The sequence below is a fragment of the Haliotis rufescens genome, unplaced genomic scaffold (assembly GCF_023055435.1).
Source record: "Haliotis rufescens isolate VD_foot unplaced genomic scaffold, xgHalRufe1.0.p SCAF_122, whole genome shotgun sequence".
In the NCBI taxonomy this organism is placed as follows: domain Eukaryota; kingdom Metazoa; phylum Mollusca; class Gastropoda; order Lepetellida; family Haliotidae; genus Haliotis; species Haliotis rufescens.
In genome coordinates, this window is record NW_025963805.1 from 118,814 (window position 1) to 132,545 (window position 13,732).

At 44.8% G+C, this 13,732-nt stretch overlaps 1 protein-coding gene across 1 annotated transcript; it reads left to right on the forward strand.

The window, feature by feature from the left end:
• Positions 1-2,117: 2,117 nt before the first annotated feature.
• Positions 2,118-4,668, forward strand: LOC125378524 (vegetative cell wall protein gp1-like). The gene is made up of 2 exons (XM_048393944.1): positions 2,118-2,368; positions 3,768-4,668. The coding sequence occupies exons 1-2, from the start codon at positions 2,118-2,120 to the stop codon at positions 4,666-4,668; spliced, it is 1,152 nt and encodes a 383-aa protein (XP_048249901.1).
• The last annotated feature ends 9,064 nt before the right edge of the window (positions 4,669-13,732 follow it).

Sequence of the window (13,732 nt, forward strand, 5' to 3'; positions counted from 1 at the left end):
AAGTAGTCTGGGTTGAAAGTCAAACGATAAGTATGATTAGCAGTTCTTAGCCGTCTGGAGCGGGTGATATCTTTCCTCTCCAAACGATAGGGTGTACTTTGGTTGCTCGTCATGATAACGATGTGTGTCTGATGAACGTCTGTACTCTAAGAGGTGCTGAACGTCTGAGGGATGGACAACCCTTCCCCAAAACAGGATCGAAATCGGACCAATCCGAAGCCTGGATGGTCGACCAATCAGAAGACAGCAACGACCAATCAGAAGACAGCACCCGAACCGAGTTGTGCTTTCTCTCCCATGGTAAAATCCATTTCCTATGGAAAAGAAACACAGGGGTAGGTCGTTTTAGAAAACCGAGGTGCGGACCAGGCCCCGGAACAAACCAATCGGTGCGCTGCGTTTTGGACCAACCAGGAAGCAGTGAGTTTCGATCCGTTTCTTCCCCTATAAAACAAGCGTGGATTCGAGTGGGTCAGTGTATGTCACATAAAATCATCTAGAATGGCTGAAACAAAGAAGAGTGGTACGACGACGACGACGACGACGACGCGTGGCGAAGATGCGGTGATGGATAGTGCAGAACCTCATGGATACTGGAGTAAGAGTCATGCCGAGGAGGCGGTGTCACTGCTCAGTCAAACACCATCGCACTATTATCTACGCTTTGAAAGAAGGCTCGCTTCGTTTGAGACGTGGCCCACGCAAATGTATCAGACTGCTGAAGAGATGGCCCATGCGGGCTTTGTCTACACTCAGGGTGCCGATGGGGTATGCTGTTTCCAATGTGGGGTGCGGCTTAGACAATGGGCACCCCACGACGATCCTTGGGCGGCACATCACAAGTGGTCCCCAGACTGCGACTACCTCAAGCTAACCGGGTTGGTGAAACACCAGAAGAAGCTACAACTGCACTATCTCTGCGAAGAGAAACAGAGGTACACGAATGACGTAGCACGGCCGGCTGCCTAGGAGGATGTTTCCCGTGTCCTGCGTTCCCGTTCAAGTTCCCGTTCAAGTTCCCGTTCAAATGTTTTTCTTTTCTTGGTTGGAACCCCCAAGTGGACAGCAGCAGCAGAAAAGTGTTTCTTCCCCAAAACGGCCCTTTTCAGGGCCACCCATCTCACCCAAAAGACAACTTTCCTCCTTTGCTTTGCTAAACCCTCTGCCCCCTCCAAAACAAAGAACCCACATCCTCCCCTAGACCTCTTGGAGGCACACGTCTAAAAATACAATACATAGATATAAATAAATATAAATAGAGTTAGATCCATAGATCCATAGAGACACGTAGTACACCGCGTCAAACATCACGTGTGCATGAACACACGCGTCACAGTACGCCTGTCGACCTACACGAGTGCCAACACCTCGGTATCTTTAAATAATAATAATAATAATTTGAAAACACGCACAGGGTACGACGTTTGCATGACAACACATAAAGTACAACCATGACGTTCACATCGCGACACGAAGTCCATGACGCGTGCAAACGTCACGCAGGTGTATCGATCTTTCTCTATTCATCTCACTACGACACGACTCGATACACACACACACACAGGACACCACGTTTTGACTGACCACACGTTATTCTATGCATCAACGTCAACGTCTGTTTGAAGACATACACACACACACACGCATACATGACATTCCGATTGGCATGGGGGGTGTCACCACGTACATCGCGTAGGCATTCCCACGTTCATGTCTACCTAGGAAGGTCCACCTTCCTTTAGCATTCAGACGACCGTCTACCTCAAAAAATACCAAGGCTACCCAAGAAGAAAAAAAAACCGGATCGAAATCGGACCAATCCGAAGCCTGGATGATCGACCAATCAGAAGCGGCGCTCGGACCAGGCGGGGCTCTGATTGGTCGAACCGGGGTTGTGCTTTCTCTCCCATGGTAAAATCCATTTCCTATGGAAAAGAAACACAGGGGTCGGTCCGTTTTGGAAAACCGAGGTGCGGACCAGGCCCCGGAACAAACCAATCGGTGCTGCGGCCTGGCGAACCAACCGGGAGGCAGGGTGTCAGTGCCTCTCCTATAAAACAAGCGTGGATTCGAGTGGGTCTGTGTCACTTGTAAAATTGATTATAAAGAAAAGCATCATGATGAGCAGCAACAACAGCAACAGCAACAACACCGGCAACAACTACCCCCTGAAAGAAAACTGGGATGTAGAAATTGCTACAGTGGCACAACCTTTGCCCGGGTGGAAAGAAACATCACCACCACCCCCACCACCATGGTCTCCAGCGTGGCAATGTGCCCGGTGCCATGGGGGCCTGCCCGTCTATGCCCAGGGTACAAGGGTACGGGATGGAACTTTCGAGTGCGTCTACTGCGGGACCGTACTGAAGTACACCTACGTGCGTCGGTTAACGCACACCAGTAGGTGTCCTGTCAGACGCGACATGAAAGCTCCTCCGTGCCTTTGTACCGTGGGATGCACAACCATGTAAGGATCAAAACGGCCCTTTTCAGGGCCACCCATCTCTCCCGAAAGACAGCTTTTCCTCCTTTGCTTTGACGACCCTCCCACCCCTTCTCCCCTCCCCCTCCCTCCCTCCCTCCCTCCCTCCCTTCACCACCCCCACCACCACCCCCACGCCTATTTCTATTTTTAGAACCACACCACAACAACAACCCTGTCGATCTTGTTCCCCCTCGTACGTGCGCTTCTCCGGGTTTTCCCCCTCATCCCCGGACACGGAAGCGACGCCCTCTTGCATGCGTGCGCCACCGGACACGGATGCGACGCCATCTTGCATGCGCGCGCCACCGGACACGGATGCGACGCCATCTTGCAGGCGTGCGCCACCGGAAACGGAAGTGACGCCATCTTGGATGCGCGCGCAGGTATCCCATCATGCACTGCGCAGGTCACGTGACCGGAAACGGATGTGCCGCCATCTTGGTCCCAGAATCTGGAGCGGTCCCAGAATCTGGAGCGGTCCCAGACCGATGCTAGTTACTACTCCCGTGCCCCCAGTAACATTTAGAAAAGGTGTTATGTTAATTCCGCTACAATGATGACATGGGGACGCTTAATATGGCATGCTTGTTTGTGCATTGTTGTTTAACGCCACACTCGGCAATATTCCAGTTAATTAATGGCCGTAGTCAACTAAAGAAGTGATACATTAAATCCGTAAATAAATTAAGATAAGCTGGTATGTATTTCAAGGCGGTGTCCCAGTTTACACAGACCTTATGTGTGAAAAGTACAGTAAACTACGGTTATTACGAACTAAAAGGGACCAATAATTTTAGTTCGTTATAACCGTAGTTCGTTAACCGCGTGTATACAGGTCATATACAGCAAATAGACGGGACCAAAAAACAGTTCGTAATATCCGTCAGTTCGTTATAAGCGTGTTATAAACGTAGTTTACTGTATTCCCAATTAAGGTGTCCATTTCTCCCCATGTTGCAGGGTATGTTTAGAGACCGTCAGTAAATGATAAATCTGATACACTCTGAAACGCCTGTTAAATGTCTAATCTCATTGAAAATCTAATCATGTACATCACGAGACAAATGTGATGAACAATCTGCATTGTACTGTGGGCTGTGGTGGGCTTAAATTACTGAATACACTGTCTGTCTATATGCCTGTCTGTCTGTACGTGTGTCTGTATGTGTGTCAGTATGTATGTCTGTTTGCCTTATGTGTCTGTCTGTATGATTATGTGTCTGTCTATAACATACAGAAACAATGGGAAACCTTGTAACAATAGAGCCGTGTTGTGATTTAGAAGCTTGCAATTACATCTGACTGACCCCTCGAGTCAGCCACCCATCCGACCACACCAGTCACCCATCCAACCACCCCAGTCACCTATCCGACCATCCCAGTCACCCACCCAACAACCCCAGTCACCCATCCCACCACCCCAGTCACCTATCCGACAACCCCAGTCACCCATCCGACCACCCCAGTCACCTATCCGACCACCCCAGTCACCTATCCGACAACCCCAGTCACCCACCCAACAACCCCAGTCACCCATCCGACCACCCCAGTCACCCATCCGACCACCCCAGTCACCTATCCGACCACCCCAGTCAACCATCCGACCACCCAAGTCACCCATCCGACCACCCCAGTCACCCATCCCACCACCCCAGTCACCTATCCGACAACCCCAGTCACCTATCCGACCATCCCAGTCAACCATCCGACCACCCAAGTCACCTATCCGACCACCCAAGTCACCCATCCGACCACCCCAGTCACCCATCCGACCACCCCAGTCACCTATCCGACCACCCCAGTCACCTATCCGACCACCCAAGTCACCCATCCAACCACCCCAGTCACCCATCCGACCACCCCAGTCACCCATCCGACCACCCCAGTCACCTATCCGACCACCCAAGTCACCCATCCGACCACCCAAGTCACCCATCCGACCAGCCCAGTCACCCATCCGACCACCCCAGTCACCCAGCCAACAGACCACGCCAGTTACCCATCCGACCAGCCCAGTCACCCATCCGACCACCCAAGTCACCCAGCTGACCGACCACCCCAGTCACCTATCCGACCACCCCAGTCACCCATCCGACCACCCCAGTCACCCAGCCAACAGACCACGCCAGTTACCCATCCGACCAGCCCAGTCACCCATCCGACCACCCCAGTCACCCAGCTAACAGACCACCCCAGTCACCCATCCGACCACCCCAGTCACCCATCCGACCACCCCAGTCACCCATCCGACCACCCCAGTTACCCATCTGAAGGACCACTCCAAACAACTACTCAGCTGACCACCACAGTCACCAACCTGCCTGACCACTCCATTTAGAAGCTTGACTGAAGAACACACATGTGACACGTAGCGTGTATGTTGGGCACCGCACATGTCAAGCATATTTTATGACCGCTTCATTCAATGCAATTACATATTTTAAAGTAGAACATTTCATTGCAAAGTTGGAAACCCTGCTGGGAAATCATGACCACCCCAGTCACCAATCTGACCAACAACTGCAGTCACTGACCGATGGGCCACCCCACTCACCCAACCAAAAAAGACCCAAGGTCAACCACCCACCCGACCACCAACGTATAACCACCTACCCGACCACCCGAGTCACCCACCTACCCGACCACCCCAATCACCCATCTGACCGACCACCCCAGTCACCCAGCTGACCGACCACCCCAGTCAACCACCTACCCGACCACTCCAGTCACCCAGCTGACCGACCACCCCAGTCACCCAGCTGACCGACCACCCCAGTCACCCAGCTGACCGACCACCCCAGTCAACCACCCACCCGACCACCCCAGTCACCCACCAACCCGACCACCCCAGTCACCCACCTACCCGACCACCCCAGTCACCCAGCTGACCGACCACCCCAGTCACCCACCTACCCGACCACCCCAGTCACCCAGCTGACCGACCACCCCAGTCATCCACCTACCCGACCACTCCAGTCACCCAGCTGACCGACCACCCCAGTCACCCAGCTGACCGACCACCCCAGTCAACCACCTACCCGACCACCCCTGTCACCCAGCTGACCGACCACCCCAGTCACCCATCTGACAGACCACCCCAGTCACCCATCTGACAGACCACTCCAGTCACCCAGCTGACAGACCACCCAAGTCACCCATCTGACAGACCACCCCAGTCACCCATCTGACAGACCACTCCAGTCACCCATCTGACAGACCACTCCAGTCACCCAGCTGACCGACCACCCAAGTCACCCATCTGACCGACCACCCCAGTCACCCATCTGACAGACCACTCCAGTCACCCAGCTGACAGACCACCCCAGTCAACCACCTACCCGACCACTCCAGTCACCCAGCTGACCGACCACCCAAGTCACCCATCTGACAGACCACCCAAGTCACCCATCTGACCAACTACTCCAGTCAACCACCTACCCGACCACCCCTGTCACCCATCTGACAGACTACCCCAGTCACCCATCTGACCGACCACCCCAGTCACCCACCAACCCGACCACCACAGTCACCAATCTGACCGACCACCCCAGTCACCCATCTGACAGCCCACCTTGTCACCCATCTGACAGACCACCCAAGTCACCCATCTGACCAGCCACCCCAGTCACCCATCTGACAGACCACCCAAGTCACCCATCTGACAGACCACCCAAGTCACCTTTCTGACAGACCACCCAAGTCACCTTTCTGACAGACCACTCCAGTCAACCATCTGACAGACCACCCAAGTCACCCATCTGACAGACCACCCAAGTCACCCATCTGACCGACCACTCCAGTCAACCATCTGACAGACCACCCAAGTCACCTTTCTGACAGACCACCCAGTCACCCATCTGACAGACCACCCAAGTCACCCATCTGACAGACCACCCAGGTCACCTTTCTGACAGACCACCCAAGTCACCCATCTGACAGACCACCCCAGTCACCCATCTGACAGACCACCCCAGTCACCCATCTTACAGACCACCCCAGTCACCCATCTGACAGACCACCCAAGTCACCTTTCTGACAGACCACCCCAGTCACCCATCTGACAGACCACCCAAGTCACCCATCTGACAGACCACCCCAGTCACCCATCTGACAGACCACCCAAGTCACCCATCTGACAGACCACCCGAGTCACCCATCTGACAGACCACCCAAGTCACCTTTCTGACAGACCACTCCAGTCACCCATCTGACAGACCACCCAAGTCACCTTTCTGACAGACCACTCCAGTCACCCAGCTGACAGACCTCCCAAGTCACCTTTCTGACAGACCACTCCAGTCAACCACCTGATCGACTACTTGAGTCAACCACCAACCCGACCACTCGAGTGAACCACCCACCCAACGACCCCAGTCACCTTTCTGACCGACCACTCCAGTCAACCACCCACCCGAACACTCCAGTCAACCACCTACCCGACCGACCACCCAAGTAAACAACGCGACCAACCCAGTAAAAAACACAACCACCCCAGTAAACAACACAACCACCCCAGTTACCTGACCAACCACCCCAGTCACCTGACCAACCACCCCAGTTACCTGACCAACCACCCCAGTCACCTGACCAACCACCCCAGTCACCTGACCAACCACCCCAGTCACCTGACCAACCACCCTAGTTACCTGACCGACCACCCAAGTAAACAACGCGACCACCCCAGTAAGCAACACGACCACCCTAGTCCCCTCCTTACCGCGTCCCCTGAACGGCCACCTCAGTCATCCGACCGACCGACCACCAAAGTCAAAACCCGACCGACCACCCAAGTCACCCATCTGACAGACCACCCAAGTCACCCATCTGACCGACCACTCCAGTCAACCACCTACCCGACCACCCCTGTCACCCATCTGACAGACTACCCCAGTCACCCATCTGACCGACCACCCCAGTCACCCACCAACCCGACCACCACAGTCACCAATCTGACCGACCACCCCAGTCACCCATCTGACAGACCACCCCAGTCACCCCAGTTATCCACCCGACCAACCACCCCAATTACACACTCGACCACCAGTCACCGGCCTGACTGAACACCCCTGTCACAGAACTGACCACCCCAGTCACCCGACCGACCGACCGACCATGTGTCTGACAGAAGTGATGCAAGTCTACATACTCCTGTCCATGTGCTTCACAGAAGTGGTACATGTCTACATACCCCTGTCCATGTGACTCACAGAAGTGGTACAAGTCTACATACCCCTGTCCATATGCCTGACAGATCACCCCTGTCACACGACTGACCGGCCACCCTTGTCATCCACTCCTTGGAGCAACCCAGTCACACACCCGACCGACCGCCCCGGTGATCCAATCGACTGACCAACCCAGTCACCCAACCAACCACCCCAGTCACACAGACCGACCGACCATCCAAGTCACCCACCCGACCGACAGCCCCAGTTATCAATCCGACCGACCAGCCTAGACACCCACCCGACCGACTGCCCCAGTTATCAATCCGACCGACCAGCCTAGACACCCACCCGACCGACTGCCCCAGTTATCAATCCGATCGACCAGCCCAATTACACACCCGACCACAAGTCACCCACCTGACCGAACATCCCTGCCGCCCGACTGACCGACCAACCAACCAACCTCACAGACTGCCCAAGTCACCTAACCTGTCACCTCAGTCACCTGATCGACCGAGTACTCTAGTCTCCCAGTTACCCGACCAACCACCCTAGTCACCCATCCGACCAACCGCCCTAGTCACCCACCCGACCAACCACCCTAGTCACCCACCTGACCGAACATCCCTGCCACCCGACTGACCGACCAACCAACCAACCTCACTGGCTACCCAAGTCACCTGACCTGTCACCTCAGTCACCTGATCGACCGAGTACTCTAGTCTCACAGTTACCCGACCAACCACCCTAGTCACCAATCCGACCGACTACCCCAGTCACCCACCCGACCGACCGAGTACCCTAGTCTCCCAGTTACCCGACCAACCACACTAGTCACCAATCCGACCGACTACCCTAGTCACCCATCCGACCAACTACCCTAGTCACCCATCCGACCAACCACCCTAGACACCCATCCGACCAACTACACTAGTCACCCATCCGACCGACCGACCAACCCAATTATATAATTACAGACCCGACACCAGTCACCCGACTGACCGACCGACCAACCGGCCAAGTTACCCATCTGATACGGTCCATGTGCCTCAAGGAAGTGATGAAAGTCTACATACCCCTGTCCATTTGCCAAAGGAAGTCATACATTTCTACATACCCCTGTCCATGTGACTCACAGAAGTGATACACGTTTACATACCCCTGTCCATGTGCCTCACAGAAGTCATACATGTCTACATACCCCTGTCCATGTGACTCACAGAAGTGATACACGTTTACATACCCCTGTCCATGTGCCTCACAGTAGTGATACATGTCTACTTACTCCTGTCCATGTGCCTCACAGAAGTGGTACAAGTTTACATACCCCTGTCCATGTCACTCACAGAAGTGATACATGTCTACATACCCCTGTCCATGTGACTCACACAGTTGATACATGTCTACATACTCCTGTCCATGTGCCTCACAGAAGTGGTACAAGTTTACATACCCCTGTCCATGCGCCTCACAGAAGTGGTACATGTCTAGATACCCCTGTTCATGTGCCTCACAGACTTGATACATGTCTACACTACCCCTTTCCATGTGGCTCACAGAAGTGATACATGTCTCCATACCCCTGTCCATGTGGCTCACAGAAGTGATACATGTCTTCATACTCCTGCCATGTGCCTCACAGAAGTGATACATGTCTACAGCCTGGTTTAATGAGAGGTTCTTCCAACATGATGCTTCTCGTCTATAACTGATACCCCTTCACAACACCACCAAATCAAATAGTAATTTATTGCACCAAAATTCACCAACCTAAATACACTCATGTACACTTTGACATATATACAATAGTTGCAACGTGCATCATATGAGTTCCTGGAACTATGGCAATACACATGAACGAAAGTTTAAGCGAAAACATCACTAACATAAATAAATTTGTATTATTTGTTAATGTTTACATATCAATTTACAGGTGCATAAACAAATATACATATAAACATATAAACAATACCATGCATAACAATGACATATAAACAATATGATTCATCATATTCAATATACACAATATCATACATAACAATGACATATAAACAATATGATGCAAAACAATGACATATAAACAATATGATGCAAAACAATGACATATAAACAATACAATGCATATTAATGACATATAAACAATACCATGCATAACAATGACATATAAACAATACCATGCATAACAATGACATATAAACAATATGATGCAAAACAATGACATATAAACAATACCATGCATAACAATTACACATAAACAATATGATTCATCATATTGACATATCAACAATAATGTGTGTCACATTGACATATGACCAATAACAGACATTACATTGACCTGCCCATTGGTGTATCTTCGACAGGATTCACCAGTGTTGTGAACCTTGATTGCATACATCACTTTGGGCTTCTACACATTTTAATATAATTTTTCCCTACTATAAACCAAAGAAATTGCATTTGTTGTCAAACATTTAATATCCATTAACAAACATGCATTTGTTGTCAATGATTTAAATGTCTACTTACATTTACACAATCAAAATGTGTGTTTATCATCAAACACCTAAATTTCTATATACTCTTACATAAATAAAACGTGTATTTCTTGTCAGCCATTAGAAATCTATTGGCACTCACATAAACAAAATATTTGTTGTAAAAGAATTTAAATAAACATTTCCAATTACAAAGAAAAAAAGAGTTTGTTGTCAAACATTAAAAAATCTATTTGCGCTGATGCAAACAAATATCATATGGCTGCCAAACATTTAACATTTATTTACACTTACACAAACAAAATGTGTATTTGTTGGAAAACATGTAATTATCTATGTACACTTACATTAACAAAATAAGAATTTGTGGTCAAACATTTAAATATTTATTTACATTTACATCAACTAATTTCTTTCTGTTGTCAAGCATTTTTATATCTTTTTAAGCTAACATAAACAAAATATGTATTTCTTGTCAGCCATTAGAAATCTATTTGCATGTACATAAACAAATATTTGTTGTTAAACATTTAATTATCTTAATACATTTAAATGACAAAATATATATTTATTGTCAACATTTATAGATCTACTTACATTTACATAAACAAAATGTGTATTTGTTGTCAAACATGCATTATCTATTTACACCAAAGCAATCAATGTGTTTTGGTTGTCTAACATAAAAATCTTTTTACATTTACACAAAGAAAAATCTGATTTTGTGGCCAAACAGTTAGATCTATTTACACTTACATCAACAAAATGTGTATTTCTTGTCAAATATTAACTTCTATTTACACTTGCATGAACAAAATGTACATTTGTTATAAAATATTTAATTATCTCTGTATGCTTACATTAACATAATATGCATTTGTTGTCAAATGTTTAAACATTTATTCACATTTACATAAAATAATTTGTATTTGTTGTGATACTTTTATTTATCTATTTACACTTACATAAACAAAATGTGTATTTGTTGTCAAACATTTCTATATCTATTTACATGTACATCAACAACAATTGTATTTGTTGTTAATCATTTAAATATTTATTTACACTTATATGAACAATTTGTGTATTTGTTGTCAATGAGTGATCGAGTGAGGTTTAATGCCGCTTTTAACAGTATTCCACTCATATTATTGTCACATATTTTAATATTTTATTAAATCAACCAGAACAAAATGTGTATTTCTTGTCAGCCACTAGAAATCTATTTGCATTTACATAAAACAATATTTGCTGTCAAACATCTAATATCTATCTACATTTACATAAAATAAGAAATTGTGTTACCCAAAATTTAAAATCTATTTGATTTGACGCAAAATATATTATATGGTTGCCAAACATTTGACATCTATTTACTGTTACACAAGCAAAATGTGTATTTGTTGAAAAACATTTGATCATCTATGCACACTTACATTAATAAAATAAGAATTTGTTGTCAAGCATTTTTTTTTATCTTTTTAAGCTAACATAAACCAAATGTGTATTTCTTTTCAACCATTAGAAATCTACTTGCATGTACATAACAAACATCTGTTGTCAAACATTTAAATATCTATCTCCATTTAAAAATGAAAAAGAATTTGTTGTCAAACATTTATACATTAATTTGCATTTCCATAAACACAAATTTATTTTGTTGCCAAACAGTTTAACATTTATTTATACTTACATAAACAAAATGTGTATTTTTTGTCAAACATACAAATATCTTTATATTTACATGAAGAAAATACATATTCCTTGTCAAACATTAAATTATCTATTTACACTTACTTAAACAAACTGTGTCTCAGTTGTCAAACATTTTAATATCATTTTAAAGTAACATAAACAAACGGTGTATTTCTGTCAGCCATTCCTATTTACATAAACAAAATATTTTGTTGTAATATGAATATCAATCTACATTTACAAAGAAAAATAGTGTTTAATGGTTCTTGTCAAGCATTTATAATCTATTTACATCTACAAAAAATCATTTTGTGGCAAAACAGTTGAACATATATATCCACTTTTATGAATAAAATGTGTATTCTTTGTAAGATATTTAATTTAATATTATATATATTTGTTGGCAACATTTAAAGATCTACTTATACTTACATAAACAAAATGCGTATTTCTTGTCAAATATATTTCTTCTATTTACACTTGCATGAACTAAATGTGTATTTCTTGTCAAATATATTACTTCTATTTACACTTGCATGAACAAAATGTGTATTTGTTGTCAAACATTAAATTAACAGTAACAAAATAGGCATTTGTTATCAAACGATAAACATTTATTTACATGTATATAAACTAATTTGTATTTGTTGTAATACTTTTATATATCTATTTATACTTACATGTGTATTGGTTGTCAAACATTTCAATATCTATTTACATGTACATCAACAACAACTGTATTTGTTGTCAATCATTTAAATATATATTAACACTTACATAAACAAACTGTGTATTTGCTGTCAATGACTGAGTTGGGTGTAACACCACTTTTAACAGTATTCCAGTCATACCTACGTATATTTGATGTCAAACATTTTAATATCTTTATAAACTAACATAAACAAAATGTGTCAGCTATTAGAAATCTATGTGCATTTACATAAACAAAATATTTGCTGTCAAACATTTAAATATCTATCTACATTTACATAGAGAAAAAGAGTTGGTTATAACACATTTATAAATCTGTTAACATTTACACAAAGAAAACTTTACATCTATTGACACTTACATAAACAAGATGTGTATTTGTTGTCAAACACGTAATATCTGTTTACGCTTACATGAACAACATGTGTATTTGATAAAAAACGTTTAATTATCTATGTACATTTACATTAACAAAATATGTATTTGTTGTCGAACATATAAATATTTATTTACATTTACCTAAACTAATTTGGATTTGTTGTCAAACACTGAAAGAGCTACTTATATTTACATAAACAAAATGTGTATTTGTTATCAAACATTTCAATTTCTATTCACATTTACATAAACAGTGTTTTTGTTATCAAACTATTTAATAACATTAAAAAACTATTTCCACTTAAAAAATAGTATATGGCTGCCAAACATTAAACATCTATCTTCACAAACAAAATGTGTTTTTGTTGAAAAACATGTTATTATCTACGTACACTTACATTAACAAAATATATATGTTTGTTATCAAACATTTTTTTTTATCTTTTTAAACTAACATAAACAAAATGTGTATTTCTTGTCAGCCATTAGAAATCTATTTGCATGTACATCAACAAATAAAACATTTCAATATTTATTTACATTTACATAAACTAATTTGTGTTTGTTGTCAAACATTGATAGAGCTCCTTACATTTACATAATCGAATATTTCAATTTCTATTTACATTTACATAAACTGGGTATTTATTGTCAAACATTTTAATAACATTTATAAATCTATTTGAGTTTACGCAAAAAACTATTACACGGTTGCCAAACATTAAACACCTATCTACACTTAAACAAACAAAATGTGTATTTGTTGTAAAACATTTAATTACCTATGTACACTTCCATTT